At 63.8% G+C, this 19646-nt stretch overlaps 1 protein-coding gene across 4 annotated transcripts in view; it reads left to right on the plus strand.

The window, feature by feature from the left end:
- Positions 1 to 19646, plus strand: part of NFATC1 (nuclear factor of activated T cells 1) — an 89721-nt gene that overhangs the window by 18130 nt on the left and 51945 nt on the right. For all 4 annotated transcript variants that reach the window (XM_053912450.2, XM_053912453.2, XM_053912451.1 and 1 more), the window contains 3 exons: positions 9612 to 9771; positions 17178 to 17380; positions 18766 to 18938. In XM_053912450.2, the coding sequence (XP_053768425.1) occupies positions 9612 to 9771; positions 17178 to 17380; positions 18766 to 18938 (536 nt within the window). The remainder of the gene's footprint in view (positions 1 to 9611; positions 9772 to 17177; positions 17381 to 18765; positions 18939 to 19646) is intronic.

Genomic DNA, 19646 nt, shown 5'->3' on the forward strand with positions numbered 1-19646 from the left:
AGAGAGAGAGCCAAACCGACCTCTGGTTCTTCTCGACGTGCATGAGCATGCGTCCCCATTTTTTATTCCAGCGTCTGCTTTCAGTGGAGTTCAGAAAGCCAGTGTTTTCAGAGGTGTCACCAAATGTGCCTCAGAACCTGGGACGAAGTCACACACGTGGGAACTTGAGAAACCCAGGTGGAGGCACTTTCAACACTTCGAGAACTAGCTGTGCCCACTGCGCGGTCCGCGTGGTTTTTACGTGAACGAGAGTATTTGGAAGCTCCCGTCTCTTGTCTGGAGTCACACACGTGTCACGGTGTGTGACCTCCTGCGCTTGCCTGGACCACGAGGGTCACAGCGCCCAGCATGGGGCTTCTCTCCAGTCTTGACGTCAAGGACAGAGGGACGTCACTGACATGGGGCTGTTACCAGGAGCACAAAGGGCACAGGGAAGGAGACCCTGTTTGCTGACGAAACACCAGGCGGGGCCTGGCTGGCCTCCCTGTCGGGCGGGTGGTCACACCGTGGTCACCCCATCTCGTGTGCTGTCATCCTTCCGTGCCGTCTCTGTGGCCAGATGTCCTCTGTGATGGGGACACAGTCATCCTGTGTCAGGGCCACCCGAGCTTGAGCGAGTGCACACAGAGCCACGCACCAAGGTCTGGGGGTTCCCACCCCAGTGACAAGGGCAGGCTGCCTCTCCCCTTGAGGCTCACGGGGTGTTTCTGGCGGGAGGCCGTCTGCAGGGCCAGGCCTGTGTTTAATTCCTGATCGGAAAGTAGGGGCCCCCTCTCTGTCTGTGGGGACTTTGGCAGTCACTCTGTAGCCACCTGCCTGCGTGTTATCTCCCGGTCACAGAGCCCGAGTGGGGTGTGACGCCCCGAATTCCTGTGAGCTGGCACAAACAAAGCCCAGGGAAGGCACCCCGCTGCCCTACGCAGGTTCCAGGTTAGCCTTTCCCACTGGGCGGCCACACACACAAGGTGTTTCCTGCCCATGTGTTTCCATGGGGTCCCGTCGGCTGGGGCCCGGGGGCAGCGGGGCCGCGGGGAAGCCGGAGGGGAGGTTGTTTTGCCCTCGAGGCGGGCGAGCAGATTTCCTTCCCGAGAGAGGGGCCAGTGAGGGGACGTCAGCAGGACCTCCCACGCAGCGCCGATGGTGAGGCCTGCTGGGAACAAACCCTCCCCCCAGGGCCTCTGTGCCGGTCACTTTGGTCCCCCCAGGAAAAGGAGCTTCAGTGACCAGTGTGCCCGAGGCGTGCACCATGGCAGCTTCTCCCTGCTGGGGCCTGTTTCTCGGCGTGGCGATGACGGCTCCTCCCTCAGCCCCCGAGGTCCGGACGCTGCGGACTTGTGGCTGCGGTGGGAGGGACCGCGTGAGGGAGTCTCTCGCTGTTGATTCCCTGTTCGGTCGAGCTGCCGGCTCCGGAGCTCAGACTCATCTTAGGGTTTAACAGCGTTTCTGTCTTTAGAGCTCAGAAGAGCACGGCAACCGTGGGTGACTCTCATGCCCCACCGTGAACAACCCAGAACCCTAGTGTCCAGGCCAGGCCTCCCGCCTCCTTGCGTGGTTCTGATGGTGACCGTGACGGTGACGGTGACCATGACGGGGGCGTCCGCAGGCCCAGCTCGTTCCGGGGTGAGGCCGCATGTGGGCACGGGCTGCCGCCAGGGGCCAGGGCGGTGGCAGCATTCGGCGCCCGCGGCAGCGACGCACACCCACATGCGGTCACTTCCAGACAGTCCTTTGCGGTGGCACCTGCGGCAGGTTTCACGTTAATCTGAAGGAACGAAAGTTTGCGCGCCTGTTAGCTGGTTGGGTCGCACAGAGGGGGACGGGGCCGAGCGTCCGTCACCGCGCCGATGCCCGGGGGGGCCGTGTCTGTGTGTGAGGGCGTCTCTCTTCACTCAGATCAGGGTCGTGGGAAGTTCCAGTTCTGGGTTGTTGGCATCTTTGGCTGTCTGCGCCCCTCAGAGATCCCCTCTGCACTTGCCCGGAGAGAGGCAGGCGCAGGAAGAACAGACTGGGACGGGTTTGGGAAGACAGAGTGCGCGGCGTGAGTCTGTGGCGTCACCAGCCTGCCCAGTCAGACTCCGCGCGCAGCCTGGCTGCTCCGACTGGCGAGCTTACGAAGAAGCCGTTTTCTAAGGGGCGAGAGAAGCTCAGGGAACAGTTTTCACTCGGAGCCGAGGGGTTCGGTGGCCGGGGGCTGCATGCCCAAATCTGTGAATTTCAGACGTTGCTTCCTTTAGGTTTTCAGCCGGGACATTGATGATTTTATAACAGTTGTCACTTCGGGGCTGTGCCAAAGCGTTAGCTTCCAAAACCTGATAGAACTGCCGACCCCGATTGCCTTTATAACATATCTGAATATTTCAGATTTACCCTAATTTGGAGTGAGGTTAAATAAACCTGTAGGTGGGTCACCCATCCAGCCGGCAGGTCATTCACGAATGTCACCGCCGTGCACCAGGAGCCTGGGCCTGGGCCGTGGGCACCCTGCCCGCCAGCCCACAGGGACCCTGGGACATCCCTTCAGGGTTATTTTTCTCTCCTTGACCCGTGAGAAGGAGCGAGCCGCCCACAGGTTGCAGGAGGAAGCTCCCCACCGGCTGTGGGGACATGCTGGAGTCTGCCCGGCCCAGCGGTGACAGGCCAGCTGGAGTCAGAGCCCCCAGTGGGTGGTGATGGGGTTGCCTGGCCCAGAGTTGCCCCTCCTGGGGTCCCGGCCAGCAGCACCCCTGGCGGGGTCTCTGTCTCCAGGAGCACCTTCAGGGCAGGTGGGCCCCAGCACAGCACCCCCGTGAGGGCCAGAGATGAACCTCAGCCGAAGCCTGTCCCAGGGGCTAAATTCGCCTCTGGTGGCAGGAGCTGGGACTGCCGCTGGTGCCCAGAATGCAGGACGCGGTGGTGGCCACCTGCGCCCGAGGACGTGGACAGCAGAGCTGAGCCTGCTCGCACCTCTTGGCGGCTCACGGCCAGCTACCCGGGCTGGGCTGGGAACAGCCCTTCGTCCAAACTACCGTTGCTCCTGGAGTTTCTCTGGTTCCACAGGGTCCACAGCTGACCCTCGGGGGTGTTTGCCCCCTGAACTCTAACCTGAGAGCTTAGCCTGACAGCCGGTCACACCTGGGACTGGGAGGGGCCGTGGAGGCAGGGCTGCCACAGTGCCGGCCTTCCCCTGGGTGCACGGGACCTGGGCCCCTGTCCCTCCTTCTGCGGGGACTCCGTGAGCGTCTGTGGTTGGGAGAAGGAGGGACCCCGGTACTTCTGCGTCCCGGTCAGGAGAAAGTACCCGGAATCTTGGTGGCTTTATGCTCAGATTTTTAAGTGGCGCCGTGGAGGTCGGACCTGTGGCCTCATTGCACAGAATGCTCCCAATGGCAGACCGTGTGCAGCTGCGAGACCCGGGCAGCACCTGACCGGCCGGCTCACGTCCGCTGAGGGGCTGTGGCTTATCCCCCACCCCGGCGCCTTTGCGGTCCAGTCCTGACATTTCCCAAACTGCCCAGAGCCCCCCGGGAGGGCGTGTGTCAGCGCAGAGCAGCGGGTCCCTGTGCTGACCTTCCCTGGGAGCGGAGGGCGGAAGGGCCCTGCCCCGCGGAGGCTGAACTTTAACCGGGAGGCAGCGGTGGTCGACTCACACTGGACCTCTCGGGCAGGCAGCGGGACGAGTCATCCGGTGTTCCTGGGTTCCCAGGCACAGTGTTTTTGTAAACGCCGTTTCTATGCCGTGTGCTGTTTTATCGGTGCGTCTAAAATGCCGTCTGGGTGCTGGGCAGACAGACTGGAGTGGGCTTTCAGTCAGGACGGAGACGAGATTTCTCATGGGGTCCAGGCTGCTCTGTGCTCTGGTGCTGCCCCACCACGGGGTGTGGGGGGCAGACCCAGGTCGGTGGAGAGGACGGGAAGGGCCAGTCCTCCCTCGGCTGCACTCACCTGGCACCACGAGGACCCGGGCGTCAGGGCACGTCTCAGCCCTGTGGCCACCTGCAAACTTGGCTCTGCAAACGCTGGCCCTTGACGGGGGTGGGGGCAGGCTCTGGTCGGTGGAGAGGGACGTTAGTCGCTGGGGTCCTGGGCCACACCTGAGCCGAGAGGCGGTGTCTGTGGGCAGCATTCGGGGTCCAGGGTGCGGCGGCTGCTCGATCGCTCCGACCACGTTGCTGAAAGGCCTGCGGAGGCAGACAGGTCTCCTTTCTGCCTTAGGTCTCCTTTCCTTGGGGCCCAGGCCACCTGCAGGTTCAACTGCTCTTCCCAGAACCTGATGACCCACCTCCAGCGCTGGGTGGCACAGGATGTGGCCATGACCTGGGAGGCCCCACACCCGTGGAAACGCCTGGTTTCCTCCCGGCAAATGGTCTCCCTGTGCCCACCCCCGGGCCTCCTGGGCAGTGAGCGGTTACTAGCAGCAGGCCCCGGTGGCGTCCAAGGCGTCTCAGATGTTCGGGACTCTGCCCCTGTCACGGGAGGGTCGGTGCAGAAACACGGGACACCCACTGTGCTGCTTCCCATGGTGGTCCGCACCCGTGGGCCTCCCTCCCTCCCTCCCCCCCCAATGGACACGGGCAGGGCAGGCCCCCTCTGCCTCCCCGTGCGTCCGTGTGGAGAGAAGGCAGTGTCTTCCCATGCCTGAACAGTGTGGTCTGGGACAGGGGACCCCCCGAGTCGGTGGGTCCAGCCTCAGGCAGACGGAGCCCCAGCAGGGGAGCAGTTAGCTCCCCCAGGTCCTGTCTCTGGGGCCCCCCACGGTTGGGAATGCCTGAGGTTATTAGACTCATCTTCTCTCGCGGAAAAGAGCCCTGCCTCACAGGCCTGAGGGGCAGCTGAGCTGGGTGGTCCCGGGTGCAGCTCTGTGCACAGGTGTCTTCTAGGGCCCAGGGTTCCGGCTTCAGGCCTGGAGAACTGTGTGATAACCTTTTTTAAATTAGGAAAATAAACCACAAAGGAACAGGAGGCCTCTGGCCGCCGCCCTGAGGACAAGTCAGAGGTCTGGCCCCATTGCCCTCCCACGGGTTCGACTCTCTGCCCGCCGGGTGAGTCCCGCCAAGTTCAGGGCGTGTGGCTTCAGCTGCTACGGCAATGTCGGTGCCTACAAAGGCCTTCCCGTGTCCTCTGTGTGACAGAGACACGTGGGCTTCAGTGCTGAGAAAGCTCAGCGTGGAGGGGACCTCACCTGGACCCTTAAACTGCCTCACCTCGGGGTTTCGACCACGTCAGGAGAACTTCTCACCCACAGAGGTGCCTCTGAGGTTTCCGTGCTCAGCTCAGCAGGCGGGGCGGCCTCTGTGAAGATTAGTTTCCGGTGACATGTGGATGGGGTCTTTCTAGGGACCGGGGCAGTGGGGGGGCACTGGGACCCGCCGGTGTTGCCCGTCCCGGAGCCCAGCCTCTGCACCCGACAGGCACCCCTGCCAGAGGCTGCCTCTCGGCAAGTTCACTGCCAGTGGTTATGCGAGGAATATTCACCACCGTAGGACTTTTAAAAACATAAATAAACAAAAAGAAAACTGCACGTCTTTCTCCCACGTGCGGGGCCCTTCCCGCTGTGGGACAGGAGGTGTGGGCACCGGGCAGTGACAGATTGGGGTCGGCCGGTCTCGCTGCCCACCCCCAGCCGCGGTCAGCGTGCAGCGCGGTGTGGACGGCATGCTGCCTTTGCCCTAAACACTCAGTGTGTCTTTGAAGACAGGGCTCGTTTTTGGAATTGTGGGCCACTCGCTGTCACTCTAGACACTGACAAGCCATTTAAAGTGACCCCTCCCGTCGCCGAGCGAGCCCGCGGTCTCGTGCTGGGGCTCGCTGCCTCGCAGCCACTGATCCGTACAGTCGTCTGTGAGGAAGCCTCCGCGACCCGCTCTCCTCCCCCCACTTCCCCTGTGGTTCCCAGATGGGTGCTGATCGGGGGATCGTGGGGGTTGTGGCTTCGCGTCTGGGCTTCGTGTCCTGGTGAATGTCCCCGGGAGGGAGGGCCGGTGTCTCTCCATGGTCACGGACGAAATGGCCTAAAGGTGGTTTTCAGTTTTAAATCGAGACGCCTGGTTGAGGGTCTGGCCTGTACCCCTCTGCCCCTGTGCCCCCTGTAGTCCTGGGATGTCACGGGAGGGGGGTCACTGCTGGCCCAGGGGCCCCGAGAGGCGCTGGGATGGTTCCTGAGCCTGAAGCATCACGGTCAGCAGGGAGTTGTCATCCAGGGCAGCTGGGTCTGGAATTCCAGGGGACGCCTGCAGGTCTCAGAATTTCTCCTGTGGGTGACGGTGTGCCTGAGCGTCCCGGTCCCCTGGGCTGGTGGAGGCACAGGGGACGGAGCTGGGGACGGAGCTGCGGGGACCGTGGAGGTCAGCGTGCAGCATGAGCTGACCGGGGCTCCGCCCACTGACAGCCTCATGGCTGGGGCTGCTGAGAAACTCCTCCACGCTGCAGGACAGCAGGCTGTTCCCGGCCAGACTCCCGCAGCCCACGGGTGGCCAGCAGCAGGGGATGGGCCTGCTGGGCTCCAGGGGGCAGCCCAGTGGATGGAGGAAAACCCTGAGTTATTCTGAGATGGGATCGCCGTGCGTGGGTGGTCTTGCTGCTGTGAACGGCATTAAAAAAAAAAGTCCTTCACACGTTTCTGTGTGAAGAAAACGCAGACGTTCCATAGAAGACTGAGAGGGCCGTTCTCGTGGGAAACGGCGCCCCAGCCGCCCTGAGAGCAGGGCGGTCCCAACGGGGAGGGCGCATCTCTCTCCACCTGGGGCCTCACCCACGCGCAGCGTGTGACTCGCTCACCTGGTGTGATCACACGGCGGCCCCAGCGAGGAGGGCAGGGCCAGCCGGGTCCCTGGCAGACAGGATGGCCTGAGCCAGGCTGCTGGCGCCCAGAGCGTCGGAGCTCCGGCAGCCGGGGACAGCACGGGGGCAGGGCTGTGGGGGCCACCAAGCCCTCAGCACTGACTGGTGGGGCCACGGGGCCACGTGCCTCTCGGGAGGTGACGGTGGCGTTCGTGGAACGTGCTCTCACTCGCGAGCACCAGGCCCCACAGCAGCACGCGGAACTGTTGTTTCTCGAGAATTCCAGACTCCCCCTGGCTGGTGTGACCAGGATGAGCTCAGTGCGCTGGGCGGCGGCCTGCGAACCAGAAGGTCGTAGGTTCAATTCCCGGTCAGGGCGCAGGCCTGGGTTGTGGGTGTGTGCACAGGAGGCAATGATGGATCTTTCTCTCCCTCTCTGTCACCCTCTTTTCCCTTCTCTCTCAAATCAGAAAGCATGTCCTCGTGGGAGGATTTAAAAAAAAAAAAGAATTCTGGATTGACAGGAAGTGGCAGAGACCCGTGTGGCTTTCTGCAGAGCCCTAATAACGACCCCGTCAACTCCTGGGCGGGACGCGGGCACCCCCGGCCTGTGGTTCGAGGAGGAGGCTCAGGTGCAGAGAACGGCTGCATCCCGGCTTCTCTGAGAACCTGACCCGTCATCCAGCACCAGGCGAGGCAGTGGGCCTGTCACCCTCGTTTCACAAAGCAGACTTAGTAACGTGTGAGTCCCCGACAGCCGCCCGGCGCTGGTCTGGACCGGTCTGCCCGAGGTGGCTCTCAGGGATGGCCTTCCAGCCGAAGCCCTTCCTGTGGACCCCGCACGGGCCTGGCCGCTGCCTCTGGGGAGGAACACCCTTCGGGGGGCTCCTCCCATTACAGGCGGCCCTGCGCCCACGACTGTCCGGATGGACAGCGTCCTCCGAGTGTGGGAGCCCTGTGCCGTTTCACAAGTTTGCCCTATGACGTCGTCTGGTGTTAAGTCACACATGACCGTCGCAGCCCAGGAAAGTGTGACTGCTGATGGCTGTGGCAGACTCTGTTAAGGCCTGTGACAGTCACTGCGGAGACCCCACAGGGAGGGCTGTTGGCTGGGCGGGGCTGGGCCCCCAGCACAGGGTAAGAAGTCAGGATGAGTGGAATCTAGGTTTTCAGGCGTGTTCCTGCGGGTGCCGTGGGCGTGTTTACTCACGTTTACCGTTCCCGCGTGATGGGTGTTCGCGCTTCACGTCACTGAGTCACGTGCCGCCGCTGCCCTGAGGCCGCCTGGGGGGACTGCCCTGGTCGGGGGCAGCCCTCTGGCCCCAGCCGCGCGTCAGCCCCTGGGGGTGGGTGGAGGTGTGTCCCCAGCGCCAGCTGCTCGAGCTCCTCAATGAGGCTGTGACTCTGTCCGAGGAAATGACCAGAAGGGCAGCCAGGGTCTCTCCTGGACGTGCACCTCTCCAGGACGGACCTCAGCGGTGAGTCCAGCCAGGGGGTCCTGGTCGGCCATCAAGTCGGCGCGAGCGAGGCTGTGGGCGGACCCCCCCCCCACCAGACAATGTGCCCAGATGCCCAAAACATGCTCTTTAAATTGTAAAAACGCCCCCGCCCTGGGTTACACGCTGCATTGTGCCGAGACACGCCCCTTTGGACACACCAGAACCTACAGAAAGGCGCCCAGTTGTGTGGTCGGGGTGCGTGTGGGCGTGTGGATGACGTCACAGCTTCAGTCTGTGCAACGAGGTGCCTCTCGTGTACGGGCCGACGCCTGCTGCCCGCGTTGCAGTGAGCGTGACTTGAAAACGCAAGTTCGGGTGCAGCTGAGTTTGAAGCCTGACGTTGTCCCCACACTGCGCTGTCACACGCAGGCCAGGAGCCTCTGCATGTGGAGTGGAGCGGAGCGGGTGCTGGACTAGGCCTGTCCTGGGGCCTCCCCGCTGTGGGAGCCTTCCTGCATCCTGAACGGTGGCCCCCCGTCTCGCGTCGCTGCTGGGAGCTCCAGGCCGATGTCCGTCCGTCCATCCGTCTGTTTGTGGGGGTTTGGTTGGCGTCTGAGGTTTCTGGCTGCACCTACACGCAGACTGCAGGTGTGGCCCGCTCTTGGCTTTGCCAGGGGCGGGGCAGGCACAGGCCCAGTGGGGGACTGGCCAGCCGGTGCCAGGCCTGGGCTGACGTAGCCGTTTGGGGGCAGGACCCCAAAGCACCTTTTATAGGAGCAGCAGGACCCCCGGAGCCCCATGGACCTGGCTCCACGAGGCAGACCTCCTCCCCTGGCAGAGCCTCAGTTTCTTCCCTGGGCAATGCGGCTGCTTGTGCCCCGTCCAGTGCCACAGACTCTGAGGACACACTGTCCACTTCCCGTGGCCAGTGCCAAAACTTACCGAGTCACCTGTAAGTGACATTAAGTAACAAACAAGTTCACAGACCAGCCTCGTGGGCTCCACAGCGACTTCCCTTCCTCCTGCGGCAAGTCTCCCCTTTGTCCGAGTGAACCACGGAATTTGGGGGCGGGGCTGCGGGGTCTTAGACCAGGGCGTGTCCGTGACCACGCAGGAGGTTCGATCAGTCAGGCAGGACTGTCACGAAGGAAGGACAACATGGTGAGGCCGTCCTTGGGAAATGGCTCCATCTTATTCAGGAGGCTTGTGCCAAAGACCAGCAGGGCTGTGGCCCCTTGCCGTGACCAAATAAGTGGCTTGTGTCGGGGAGGGGACCTCGGTGATGGGAAGTCTGACCCTAAGCTGATGAAGGCTGAAGGCGGGTTGCGCCCCAGAGTGAGGGACTGGGCGCTGAGGCGCGGCCCGCGGGGTGGGTGCCTCATGCTCGCGCACCTAACGCTCTGCTGTCTCTTGCAGCCCGACTCTCCCCGCCCTCGACTGGCAGCTGCCGTCGCGCTCGGGACCCTACGAGCTGAGGATCGAGGTGCAGCCCAAGTCCCACCACAGAGCCCACTACGAGACCGAGGGCAGCCGTGGCGCCGTGAAGGCGTCAGCGGGGGGCCACCCCAGCGTGCAGGTACCTGCGTGCGCTCCGGGCGTGTCTGAGGCCGCAGGCGTCTTGGCGGCAGCGGCCAATAGCTTCCTTCTTTCTCTTTTCGATTGAACAGCGTCTCCTGACGGCCGAGGTTGCGCTTTGTGTGCCCAGCTCTCTTCCCAGCCACTCGAGCGTCGCAGGGGCGTGATGCCCAGGGTGGGGGGGCTCTGGTGTCTGCAGCTCCTCTGTCAGCTGTCCTCACCGCGCCTGAGACTTGTGTTAAAATGGAAACTTCTCTCCATGAAGCTCTGCTTTGGGAAAGCAGGCTGTGCCCGGACACCAGGCCTGGGGACTGTCCCTGAGGCCTGGCCATGGCAGGGAGGACGGGGACGGGTGGGGAACGGCTTTAGATTCTGCCCAGCTGCTTCTTACCCCCGTGCCCGCTGAGCCTGTGGCCCACAAGGTGGGCAGTGTCCTCTGGCGTGGACGCCTCACTTGGGAGAGATGGGCAACAGGCAGAATGTTGGATTGAGTGGTCAGGGCCCCTAAAAACCGACTCTGAGGGCCGTGCAGGGGGTGGCCAGGTGCTGCGGATCTGGGGCTGCAGGGTGTCCGGGGGGCCTGGCACCGTCCCGCCTGCTGCAGGCCCTCCCCAGCCCACATCACGGGAAGAGCCCCGTGGAGCGGGACCCCTGGCTGCCTCTGTCCCACGTGTGGGGAGAACTGCCCCAGCCCTGCCAGCTCAGAGCCCAGGCTGAACTGGAAGAGCCATCTGTCCCTCCGGCCTTTGCCTCTGTTTGTCCCGAGGCTGCTCAGTGAACCTGTGCGGGCCAAGGTCTGCTGGCAGCAGCCCTCAGCCGCTCTAACTGCACAGCACCAGGGAGCTGGCGCAGGTCTCCAGGGCTACAGGTGCAGCTCTGCCCAAAGCTCGCTCCACCTCCACGGAGATGCCTTCGGTTTGGGCATTTGCGGCGGTGGGTCGCAAAGACCGCATTTCTCCTTTCGAAAGCCTTGGGCCCTCTCAGGCATGGTTCTCAAGGCGCCGTCCCCAGACCGGCCTCGCCAGCCTCACCGGGTATTTGTGAGAAACTCAATCTCAGGACCCTGGCTGCTGAGTGAGCGCCAGCTCCAGGTGGGCCCTGCGGTCCCGGCTGAGCCAAGGACCCGCCGTGAGGTGCCAGGCGCAGGGCGGCGGTGTGTTCCGGGGGTCAGGGAGGTCGGCGACCTGAATGTGAGGCTGCAGGCGGTGTGGCCAGGCAGGCGGGGAGGGTGCTGTGGCAGCAGACCCGGGCGCCCCCCCCCCCCCCCCCGACCTCACGGCTCTTAAGAGGGGTGCCTTCCCGGTTGTAGGTTAGAGCTGGAGTCCCAGCAAGCACCTCGGTGGCCACAACAGGGACAGGTGTACTCTACCATCCCAAACCTGTCTCTCGGCTCTGCCCCAGTGTGGGTCTGGGGTCACATGTCACCTAATCAGCTGTGCGTGCCCCCAGGCCCCTGACGTGACCTTGTGACAGGCCCCTGGGCAACAGGAGCGTTTCCCCCGCTGGCACCCGACCCTGCTCTCGGGGAGCCGTGCAGGAGGGCATCCTGTCTGTCCAGTCCAAGGCGGCGAATAGAGGGCTGGGGGGGGGGGGCGGAGACCGGGGGCCGCGACCAGCGGGATAATCGGCACCATCAGGAAGCCGCTGGGAGGGCGGCGCTCAGCCCACTTGGGACCGTAGGTGGCGGTTGTGGCTGTGTGCTCGGTGACAATTAAAACCTCCTTGGTTAGCTGCTTAGCTGGGCGCAGTGGCTGGCGACATTTTAAGTTGCTGCCCTCCTGCGGGTAGCAAGGCCCGAAGACACCTGCGTCCGGCTGAGCTCCAAGGCTGCAGACGCTGCACTCCCTTCCTGGCCGCGGTTTTCACAGAACAAGAGTGCGTCACTGCCGAATGGGGGGTGGTGACAGCCTCGTGGAGGCGGAGGACGGGAGGCGAGAACGAAGCCACCCAGCAGTCAGGTCAACGCCCTGCTGCCTGCAGGGGACAGCAAGGAGGGTTCCAGCGTGAGACGCAGGCGAACACCCGGGACGCAGAGCCGGGGCCGCTGGTGGCCAACCGTCCGCACGGCGGCCGAGGACTGTCCCGAGCGGAGGGTGCGGGGAAGGCGGGTCTGTCTGCACCCGGCTGCGTCCTGGGCCCGCGAGTTCACTGTCAGGGCAGGCAGCGCGAGCACGGACGCCTTTTGGAGGAATTACGAAAGTGGAAACAGCATTTAGAATGTCTCGAAAACGTATCCTCAGGAGTCACTTCACATTCAATGGCAGCGAAGTGGGAGAAGCTGGTTTTGAGTTTAACCGGAATGAACCCCACCCCCCAGCACGTCCCCCAAACAGAAAACATCAGGCTGCCTGCCAGCCGCTCTCAGGCAGAGATCAGCCGCCGAGAGTTTCCGAGCCCGGTGGCAACGAGGGTTCACGTCTGCGCAGGCCTGAGGTGAGCAGCTAGAAAGGGGGTGTGGGGGTTGTTTCCTCTTGGTTGGGGGACAGCAGTTGGATGGAAACAATTCGCACGTAGCTACGAAACAAATGAAAACAGAAAACAGAAAGCTCGCTCCACAGCCGTGACGGCGTGGCCACCGCTGATTCCAGGCCTCTGGCCGAGCCCTTTCGTCCCTCAGAAGCAGTTGCGTGGCTGTGCCTCGGCCGGCCACGGTGAGGCCACAGTTCTACTCGGACCCTCTGTCCCCACGGAGCGCAAAGAGTCACCCCCTGACCCAGGAGGTTCCACTGCTAAGCGGATGCTGTCCTCTGGGTACACCCAGCAGATCCGACTTCCTTCCACATTTCCGAAGCTCGTCCAGGAGCGAGCCCTCCCGCGCTCTTCCGTAATAGGAGACACCCAAGTGCCGGAGCGACGCAGGGCGGAGCTGTCCCCGTGGCCCCCTCTGCTCTGTATCCCAGATGGAGGAAACTGAGACGCTGACTGTTTGCCCAGGTGCGTGGGGGACACCGCGCCACACGCCTCGCCCAGCGTCCGTCAGCCGGGCTGGCGCCTGGGAGCATCCAGGACCCTTCCGAGACTCTTGGAGTCATCGCCCGTACTGGGGGGGCATTCTGGGATGTCTGGGGGTGCTCACCTCTGTCCCCCACCCACGAGCAGGGCCACCTGGCCTGCCTCTGGTGCCCAGTGGGGACAGCAGGCTGGGCCTGGGCCCCCGGAGGGGCTCTGGGGGAGGGGCGGTTTCCACCCCCTCCTCCAGGACAGGGAGGCAGAGGGCCACCACCTGCGTGAGAGACACCTCCCCAGGGAGACTGGGGTGGTCTGGGCTTCTTCCAGCACTTTTACTAATAAACCAGAGAAGTGCATCTCTGGGGGCCCAGGGTCCCCTGACGCCCCCTCCTTCAGACGAGAGGGCGGAGGTCCAGGATGCTGACGGGGTCACCGAGTCCCCACGGTTCATATCTGTCTTCTGCTGTGTCCCCGGTGCCCTGTCTCTGTCCCCCCCGCCCCCACCAGCCTCTGTCCCCAGAGTGCGCTCCTGGTGGGTGAGCGCCCAGAGAGCCTGTCTGGCGACGCTGCTGGTCTCTGACCCAGGGGTCAAAGGGTTAAGCTCTGTTTACTACGTCACCAAAGTAACTTTCTTGATAGCATCTAGCCGGTCCCACAGGAGGCCGCTGTGTGAATAATTAATAGGTGGCAGAGACACGAAACACGGCCCAGGCCCGTCAGGTCCTGGACAGCGTTTCTGCCTGCAGTCTGCACTCTGGTGGGTGACCCCCATCTGGCCGCGGAAGGCGGCCCTCTGCTGGACTCGGGCGCCCAGCCCGGGGCACCGTCCCGGCGGCAGGGAGGATGGCTCGGGCCCTGCGTGGCTGCGAGGGACTCTGTTTAGTCAGGGCGCTCGGCTTGCAGGCTTAGCGTTGTCCCCATGGATATGGGGACAGATGCGTTTCTGTCACACAAGACGCTGGGGAGCCGAAGCCACAGAATGACCACAGCAGGAAACAGCTTTGTGCCGGACGGCCGCAGCCGGCCTCCAGCGCCAGGCTGTCTCCACCTTCAGTTGACGAAGGGCCCTCTTGGGGCTCGGGGGGCGGCTGCAGACGCAGGCTCGGGCTGGCGTCAGTGCCAGGACCAGCACTGGGCCCCCAGGTCCGTTCCGTTCCCTGTCCCGTCGGCACTCAGGACGCGGATGTTAACCTGGGATCCAGAGTTTTCACAAAAGCCAGAGAAAGACGTTGTTACTGGAGTGAGTTACGGTTTGATGGCAAACCCTGGGCCCACCTGGGAGCCTGGCCCCCGAGCCCTGGACAGTGCAGGTCCACTCGGGGCCCTGCCTGGAGCTAAGGCCACACCGAGACTTTAAACACAGCTCTGACCCCGACCAGCCCCGCTGGCCCCACCCCACGCGCTGCCGACCCGGCCTCCATCTTTGCTGTGCCGCTTGAAATCTGCTCTGCACGTGGGAGAGAGGCTCTGGGCGGGAGGCACATGCCCTCCTGACCGCTGGTCCGTAACTGCCCCCTGAGCAGCGTGGGCTGGGGGTGCCGGGAGGGCCCGTTGGCCCGCGCCCTGGTTGGGTAGGAGACACCACATCCAAGCAGCTGGCCGCGGTCTCACCTGTCCACCGGGACACTGGGCCCGTCTGCGTACGGCACTTTGCATCAGCACAGAGGCAGGACGCACAGTCGTCCCTCGACTGCTGTGAGGTGGCCGTCCCTTCAGTGCGCCCGGTGCCAGGGGAGGGGCACTGGTGGCATAGCCCAGTGAGGTCCCCAGGGCCCCATGCCTGCTTTGGCCTCTGTGCCAGCCCTGCCCGACTGTCCTTTGGGTCACGAGGGGCCAGCCTGGCTTCCAGAAGGCCCCTCTGCCCACCCTGTGCACCCTGGGAGTGGCCCGCTGGCTCCTCAACCTGCACTTGAATGCAGCTGCCCCCACTGTCCGCCTGACGGGGACTCCAGGGGCTGTCCTGAGGAGGAGGGGGCTCAGGAGCACAGCTCCCGTGACCTCTGACCCTGGGAGTTCTGTGAGGGGACCGTAGGAGCTTTGCCCTCCAGGCTCCCGCCCCAGCCAGCGCCTGCCCACGTGGCCGTGGCGTCTCCCGAGCGAGTGTGAGCCGGGCTGGCGGAGGCGCAGGGCGCAGTGACCTGTGAGTGGGGAGGACCTTGCAGCAGGGCCTTTCCTGGGCGTCCAGTCTGGGGCCGGCCCGCCAGCTGGAGACCTGTGCCGTCACCAAGGCTGGTGACTTCCAGGGGCCTCGACTCAGGACGGCTGGTTGGAAAGTGACCTGCCGTGTCACATGTCACACGTGTCCAGTGTGGACGTGTGCACTCGTGTGTGAGTGTGTGAGCACGTGTGTGCGAGCACAGCTCGAATCTGAGCACTGAGTTAACGCGGCCTGAATCACGGCCTCGCCTGCCGCGCCCCGTGTAACTGCTGAGCTAAGCACAGGAGCTAAAAACAAACGTCGGTGTTCCGACCTCGGGACGGAATAATGCATTTTGCTTAGCGAAGAGAGGCCGTCGCCGTGGCAGTGGTTCTGTAAGTATTGTCTGGACAGGAGCTGTCACGCGCCAGAGGCAGAAAACCACGTGGTGCGACACGTGAAGTATTTAAATTGCTTTTCTTGACATGAACTCCACGTTTTAAATAATAGATTTTTACCTCCTGGGTGGACCCTTACATACTCCGATTGTCACTGAAATGACTCGTTTTTAAAAGGCTACAGCTATGCCCACAATCCGGTGCTTTCCACACACCATCTGATCATCTCTGCAGAGGGGTCCCGGGGGTTTAAATTGCCATTTTCAAACCGCTTGAGCCCGGCCTGTGGGTTGGGCCCCCAGGACTGCTCCTGACCCCGGGAACCCACCTGGGCCACATGAGACAAGGTTTTGGCCAAAGAGTCATTTATTGTCTATGTTCTTGCGCTAAACTTTGCAAAACACAACACAGAATGGCGACATTTGTCTCTTAATCAATCTCTGGTTTGATTTATGCGTTTCCCATTATGAAATGCAAGTCTGGTCCAGCTTGGAGTCAGGTTCCTCAGCAAGTCCACCGAGCTGGCACAGACTGGCCGCCCAGCCCCCAGCCAGGAGACGGGAGGGCTGGCCCAGGCGGTTGGTGTCAGCCTCCTGACCTGACCGGCAGCAGGTGGTTCCCTCCCCGGTCCTCACCTGGACAAAGGCCCGCAGTTGGGCCACCAGCAGCGCTGCGCTGGCCCCTGGCGGGTCCTCTGTGGGGACCCATGGGCTGTGCCCTGGTTTCTCCTCCACTCGCACTCGGCCGGGGAGGTGGGGGGGAACGTGGACGGAGCAGGTGGGGAGAGGTGGCCCCACACCGAGCGCAGCTGTGCACGTGGCCTCTCCGGGTCCCCTGTGGGAACTCGGTCATGGGTGGGAGACGTGCTCCACGGGTGTGATTGAAGACCATTGCGTCCCAGATGCTCGGGACCATGTCACCGACAGGCGGAGACACAGCACGGGTCACAGTGCACTTGGGAGCAGAGTCTCCCCACCAAACACAGGGCTCTGGGGGTCTGAGGAGCCTCTGTGAGTGTGCACACGCGTGCTCCACGTGCATGTATGAGTGTGGGTGTACGTGAGTGTGCCCGGTGCTTCCAACCGGGGACATTTCAGCACCTGCCCCCCACGCACGCCATCCTCCGTGGCTCTGCCACTGCTCACCAGGGACACTCAGAGGCTCTGTGAGTCCACGGGCAGCAAGTGACCGGGGCTGACCGTCAGCATCCGTGGGGCAGCTGCCGAGCGCTCACCCAGACTCACGGACCCGGGGCCCCCCGAGCTGTCTGTGCCTCAGGGCTGACGAACCCCTTGGTGGCGAGGGCTGGGCTGTGATGGTGGCATCGTGCGCAGTGTGATGGGGGACGACGTGGAAAGAGCCCCTGCCCTTGCCGCTGGTCCCCTGAAGGGGCAGATGTGGCAGGAGGGAGAGGGCCCGGCCTGTTGGGTGCGTGTCTGGTTCCGTCAGGCAAATGGCTTAGTGAGGGTGTGGCCCAGCTTTCCGACGGGGCCGCACAGCTGCCAGGTCCTCACAGCACGGTCGCCCTCGCCCGGGCGGACTCAGTGTGGCCTCGCCTCGCCGGCTGGGATGCACCTCGAGTGGCGGGGTCAGGGACCAGCTGGGAGGGGCCGGCTCGGCCTGCAGATTAGTCGGCGCTGGCTGAGCACCATCACTGTCCTGTGTGCCGGTCACGCGGTGGTTGTGGCAGCATGTGCGTGTGCATGCCTGTGCTGGACCGCAGGTGCTGAGTACCCAGGACGCAGGGGTCCTGAGGCCTCTCCAGGCTCCTGGTTTCATCGATGCCAAGAATCGGGGGCCAGAGCAGGAGAGGCCGACCTGAGCGGCCGCCCCAGATTTTCCTCCCGAACTCGCCTCTGCTCGTACAGGCCGAGCTGACCCCGAGCAGGCTGGGCGCTGAGCGGGCTTCCCCTCTCTCACCAGCTCCACGGCTACCTGGAGAATGAGCCCCTCACGCTGCAGCTGTTCATCGGGACAGCGGACGACCGGCTGCTGCGGCCACACGCCTTCTACCAGGTCCACCGCATCACGGGGAAGACGGTCTCCACCACCAGCCACGAGGCCGTCCTGTCCAATACCAAGGTCCTGGAGATCCCGCTGCTGCCAGAGAACAACATGCGCGCCATGTAAGCCGCCACTGCCACCGCCACCGCCACGCGACTGGGCAGCTCGGGCCAGCGGGCACATCCTCCCCAGCTGCGGCGCCCACACCCCGTGGCTCCGTCGCCCAGTTCACAAGCAAACCCCACACTCATTCAGGACCAGTTCCTTCACCCGGGCTTCAGGCCCTGTGCGTGTTGCCACTGAAATACTCAGTTCTGCAGCCGTGAGCCCCTCCCCCACCGTGCCTGCGTTCAGCTCCCAGACGTGACAGTGAATTAGAGGGACGGTGACAGTGTGGACGGTGAGCGGCTAGTGAGGACACTGTGTCAGGGTCACGTCTCTGAGCCCCGATGTGCTGTTGGCTCCGACTCCCTAGTTGGGAGGTGAACTCGCTGTGAACGGGCCGCACACACGGGTGTGCTGAACCCTCGAATTTGACTGGCACGCGCTGTGTGGGTCACACCCAAGCTGTGGGCGCCACAGAGAAAGAGGACGCGGCTGTTCCATGGGATTTGTGTCCTGTCGGGGCCCTGGGGTTGTGCGTTGGAGCGCCTGGCGGCCACCGGCGGTCAGAACAGTGTCCCCGGGGTGGGGAGCGGGGTGCGCAGGGCGACGGTGCGGGAAGGTCCTGGGGCAGCGGGCTCCGAGGTGCCCGAGGGACAGTGTGGGAGGTAGGACAGGCCGGGCCACACTCTGCAGGACTTGGAGCGGGATTTTGGTAACTTTAAACCCTGCGCGATGAAGAAGGAAGGAAAGCTCGCTCTCCACATCGGCTTCTCCCAGTTGGGGGATTCACGCATCTCTGATTCACGCTCAGCCCTTGGGTTTGCTTCAAGCTGCAGTCAGGTCCCCAAGGACTGTCCAGCCGGGTGTTGGAGGGCCCCGGCTAGTCGGCGTTACCTGCGTTGGCTGGGAGTGTGCCAGCCACCGAGGTGCAGGGCCGGGCTGAGTGCTGGCCCCGAGTCCGACCGCAGGGCCAGGCCCTGCCTCCTCAAGGCTTCCTGAGAGGAAAAGTATCGGTTTCCACCCGGCAGGCTGTCTGCGGCCTGCTCTGCTGGAGTCTGGTGTTCAAGGCAGTTAAGCAGAAGCATAGAAAGCTGCAGAACATTCCAGCTCGTGAGCTGAGCGATGGGCTGCTGCCAGAACCCTAAATAAAGGAATCATTGGGAACGCCGCTGACAATGGGCGCTGAGACAGGCGGCCGCTCTGGGCTCCGGGCCCCTGTGGCCGTGTCCGCTCCGTCCCCTCCGGCCGTGTGGCAGGGGAGGGTCTTGGTGGGTGGCAGGTGGGTCCTGCACTCAGGGTGCCGCTCTCCTGGACAGGTGGGGGGGCAGGCGTCTCGCGGAGGTGGGAGGTGGGACGTGGGGTTGGGCCCGGCAGGCGAGCGCCCTCCTGTTCTGTCTGGCAGCATCGACTGTGCCGGGATCCTGAAGCTCCGGAACTCGGACATCGAGCTGCGCAAGGGGGAGACGGACATTGGCCGGAAGAACACTCGCGTGAGGCTGGTGTTCCGGGTCCACATCCCGCAGCCCAGCGGCCGCACGCTGTCTCTGCAGGTGGCCTCCAACCCCATCGAGTGCTGTGAGTGCCCACGGGCAGCGCGCGTCCCTGCCGTGAGCCCGCGTCCCGCCAGACACACATGGGTTGCCCTGCCCGTGAGGTGGCGGCGGAGCCGGGTTTGGCAGCGTTGGTGGGGCCCTGGGCCTGGGTCCCAGCACTGACTGGGGTGGGGCGGGGATAAAAGTGACAGAAAGCTGGCCGTGAGCACAGGTGTCTGCAGGGGTCATGCCTGTGTTGGTCCCCTCCCAGTTCAGGGACGGTGGGGAGATGCCGCCTGCAAGCCAGTGCTCCCCAACATTCCTGGTGGCCCAGGTTTCACGTGGGGTGGGGTCCTTTCTCATGCAATGAACTAGCGAGTTACCATTAGTGAATGGGGTGCCCTGCACCTCACAGCCTCCTTCCCGGCCGAGGGCGGGACCCCACACTGGGTCTGCTGGGGTTCCCCCCAGGAAGCTCTGTTGGTCTGGCCACTGTCAGAACCAGTCCCTACCCCAAGGCCCCTCTGCTCCCGCCCCTCTGAATGACCCCACCCACTCCAGGTGCGGGGTCTCGGGAAACGCACCTGTCCTCTCGACTCTCCCGCCACCCGTCCCAGCAGGAGTTTGCTTCCGTTGCTGTGACTCGCCCACTCAGGGTCGGGGCCCCTCCTCTCCCGCCCTTTCTCGGTCTGCCCCAGGTCATCCCTGCACACTGCCTTGCAGACACCTGCCCCACACCCCACCTCCTTTC

This window comes from Desmodus rotundus, chromosome 10 (genome assembly GCF_022682495.2).
Source record: "Desmodus rotundus isolate HL8 chromosome 10, HLdesRot8A.1, whole genome shotgun sequence".
NCBI classification, from domain to species: domain Eukaryota; kingdom Metazoa; phylum Chordata; class Mammalia; order Chiroptera; family Phyllostomidae; genus Desmodus; species Desmodus rotundus.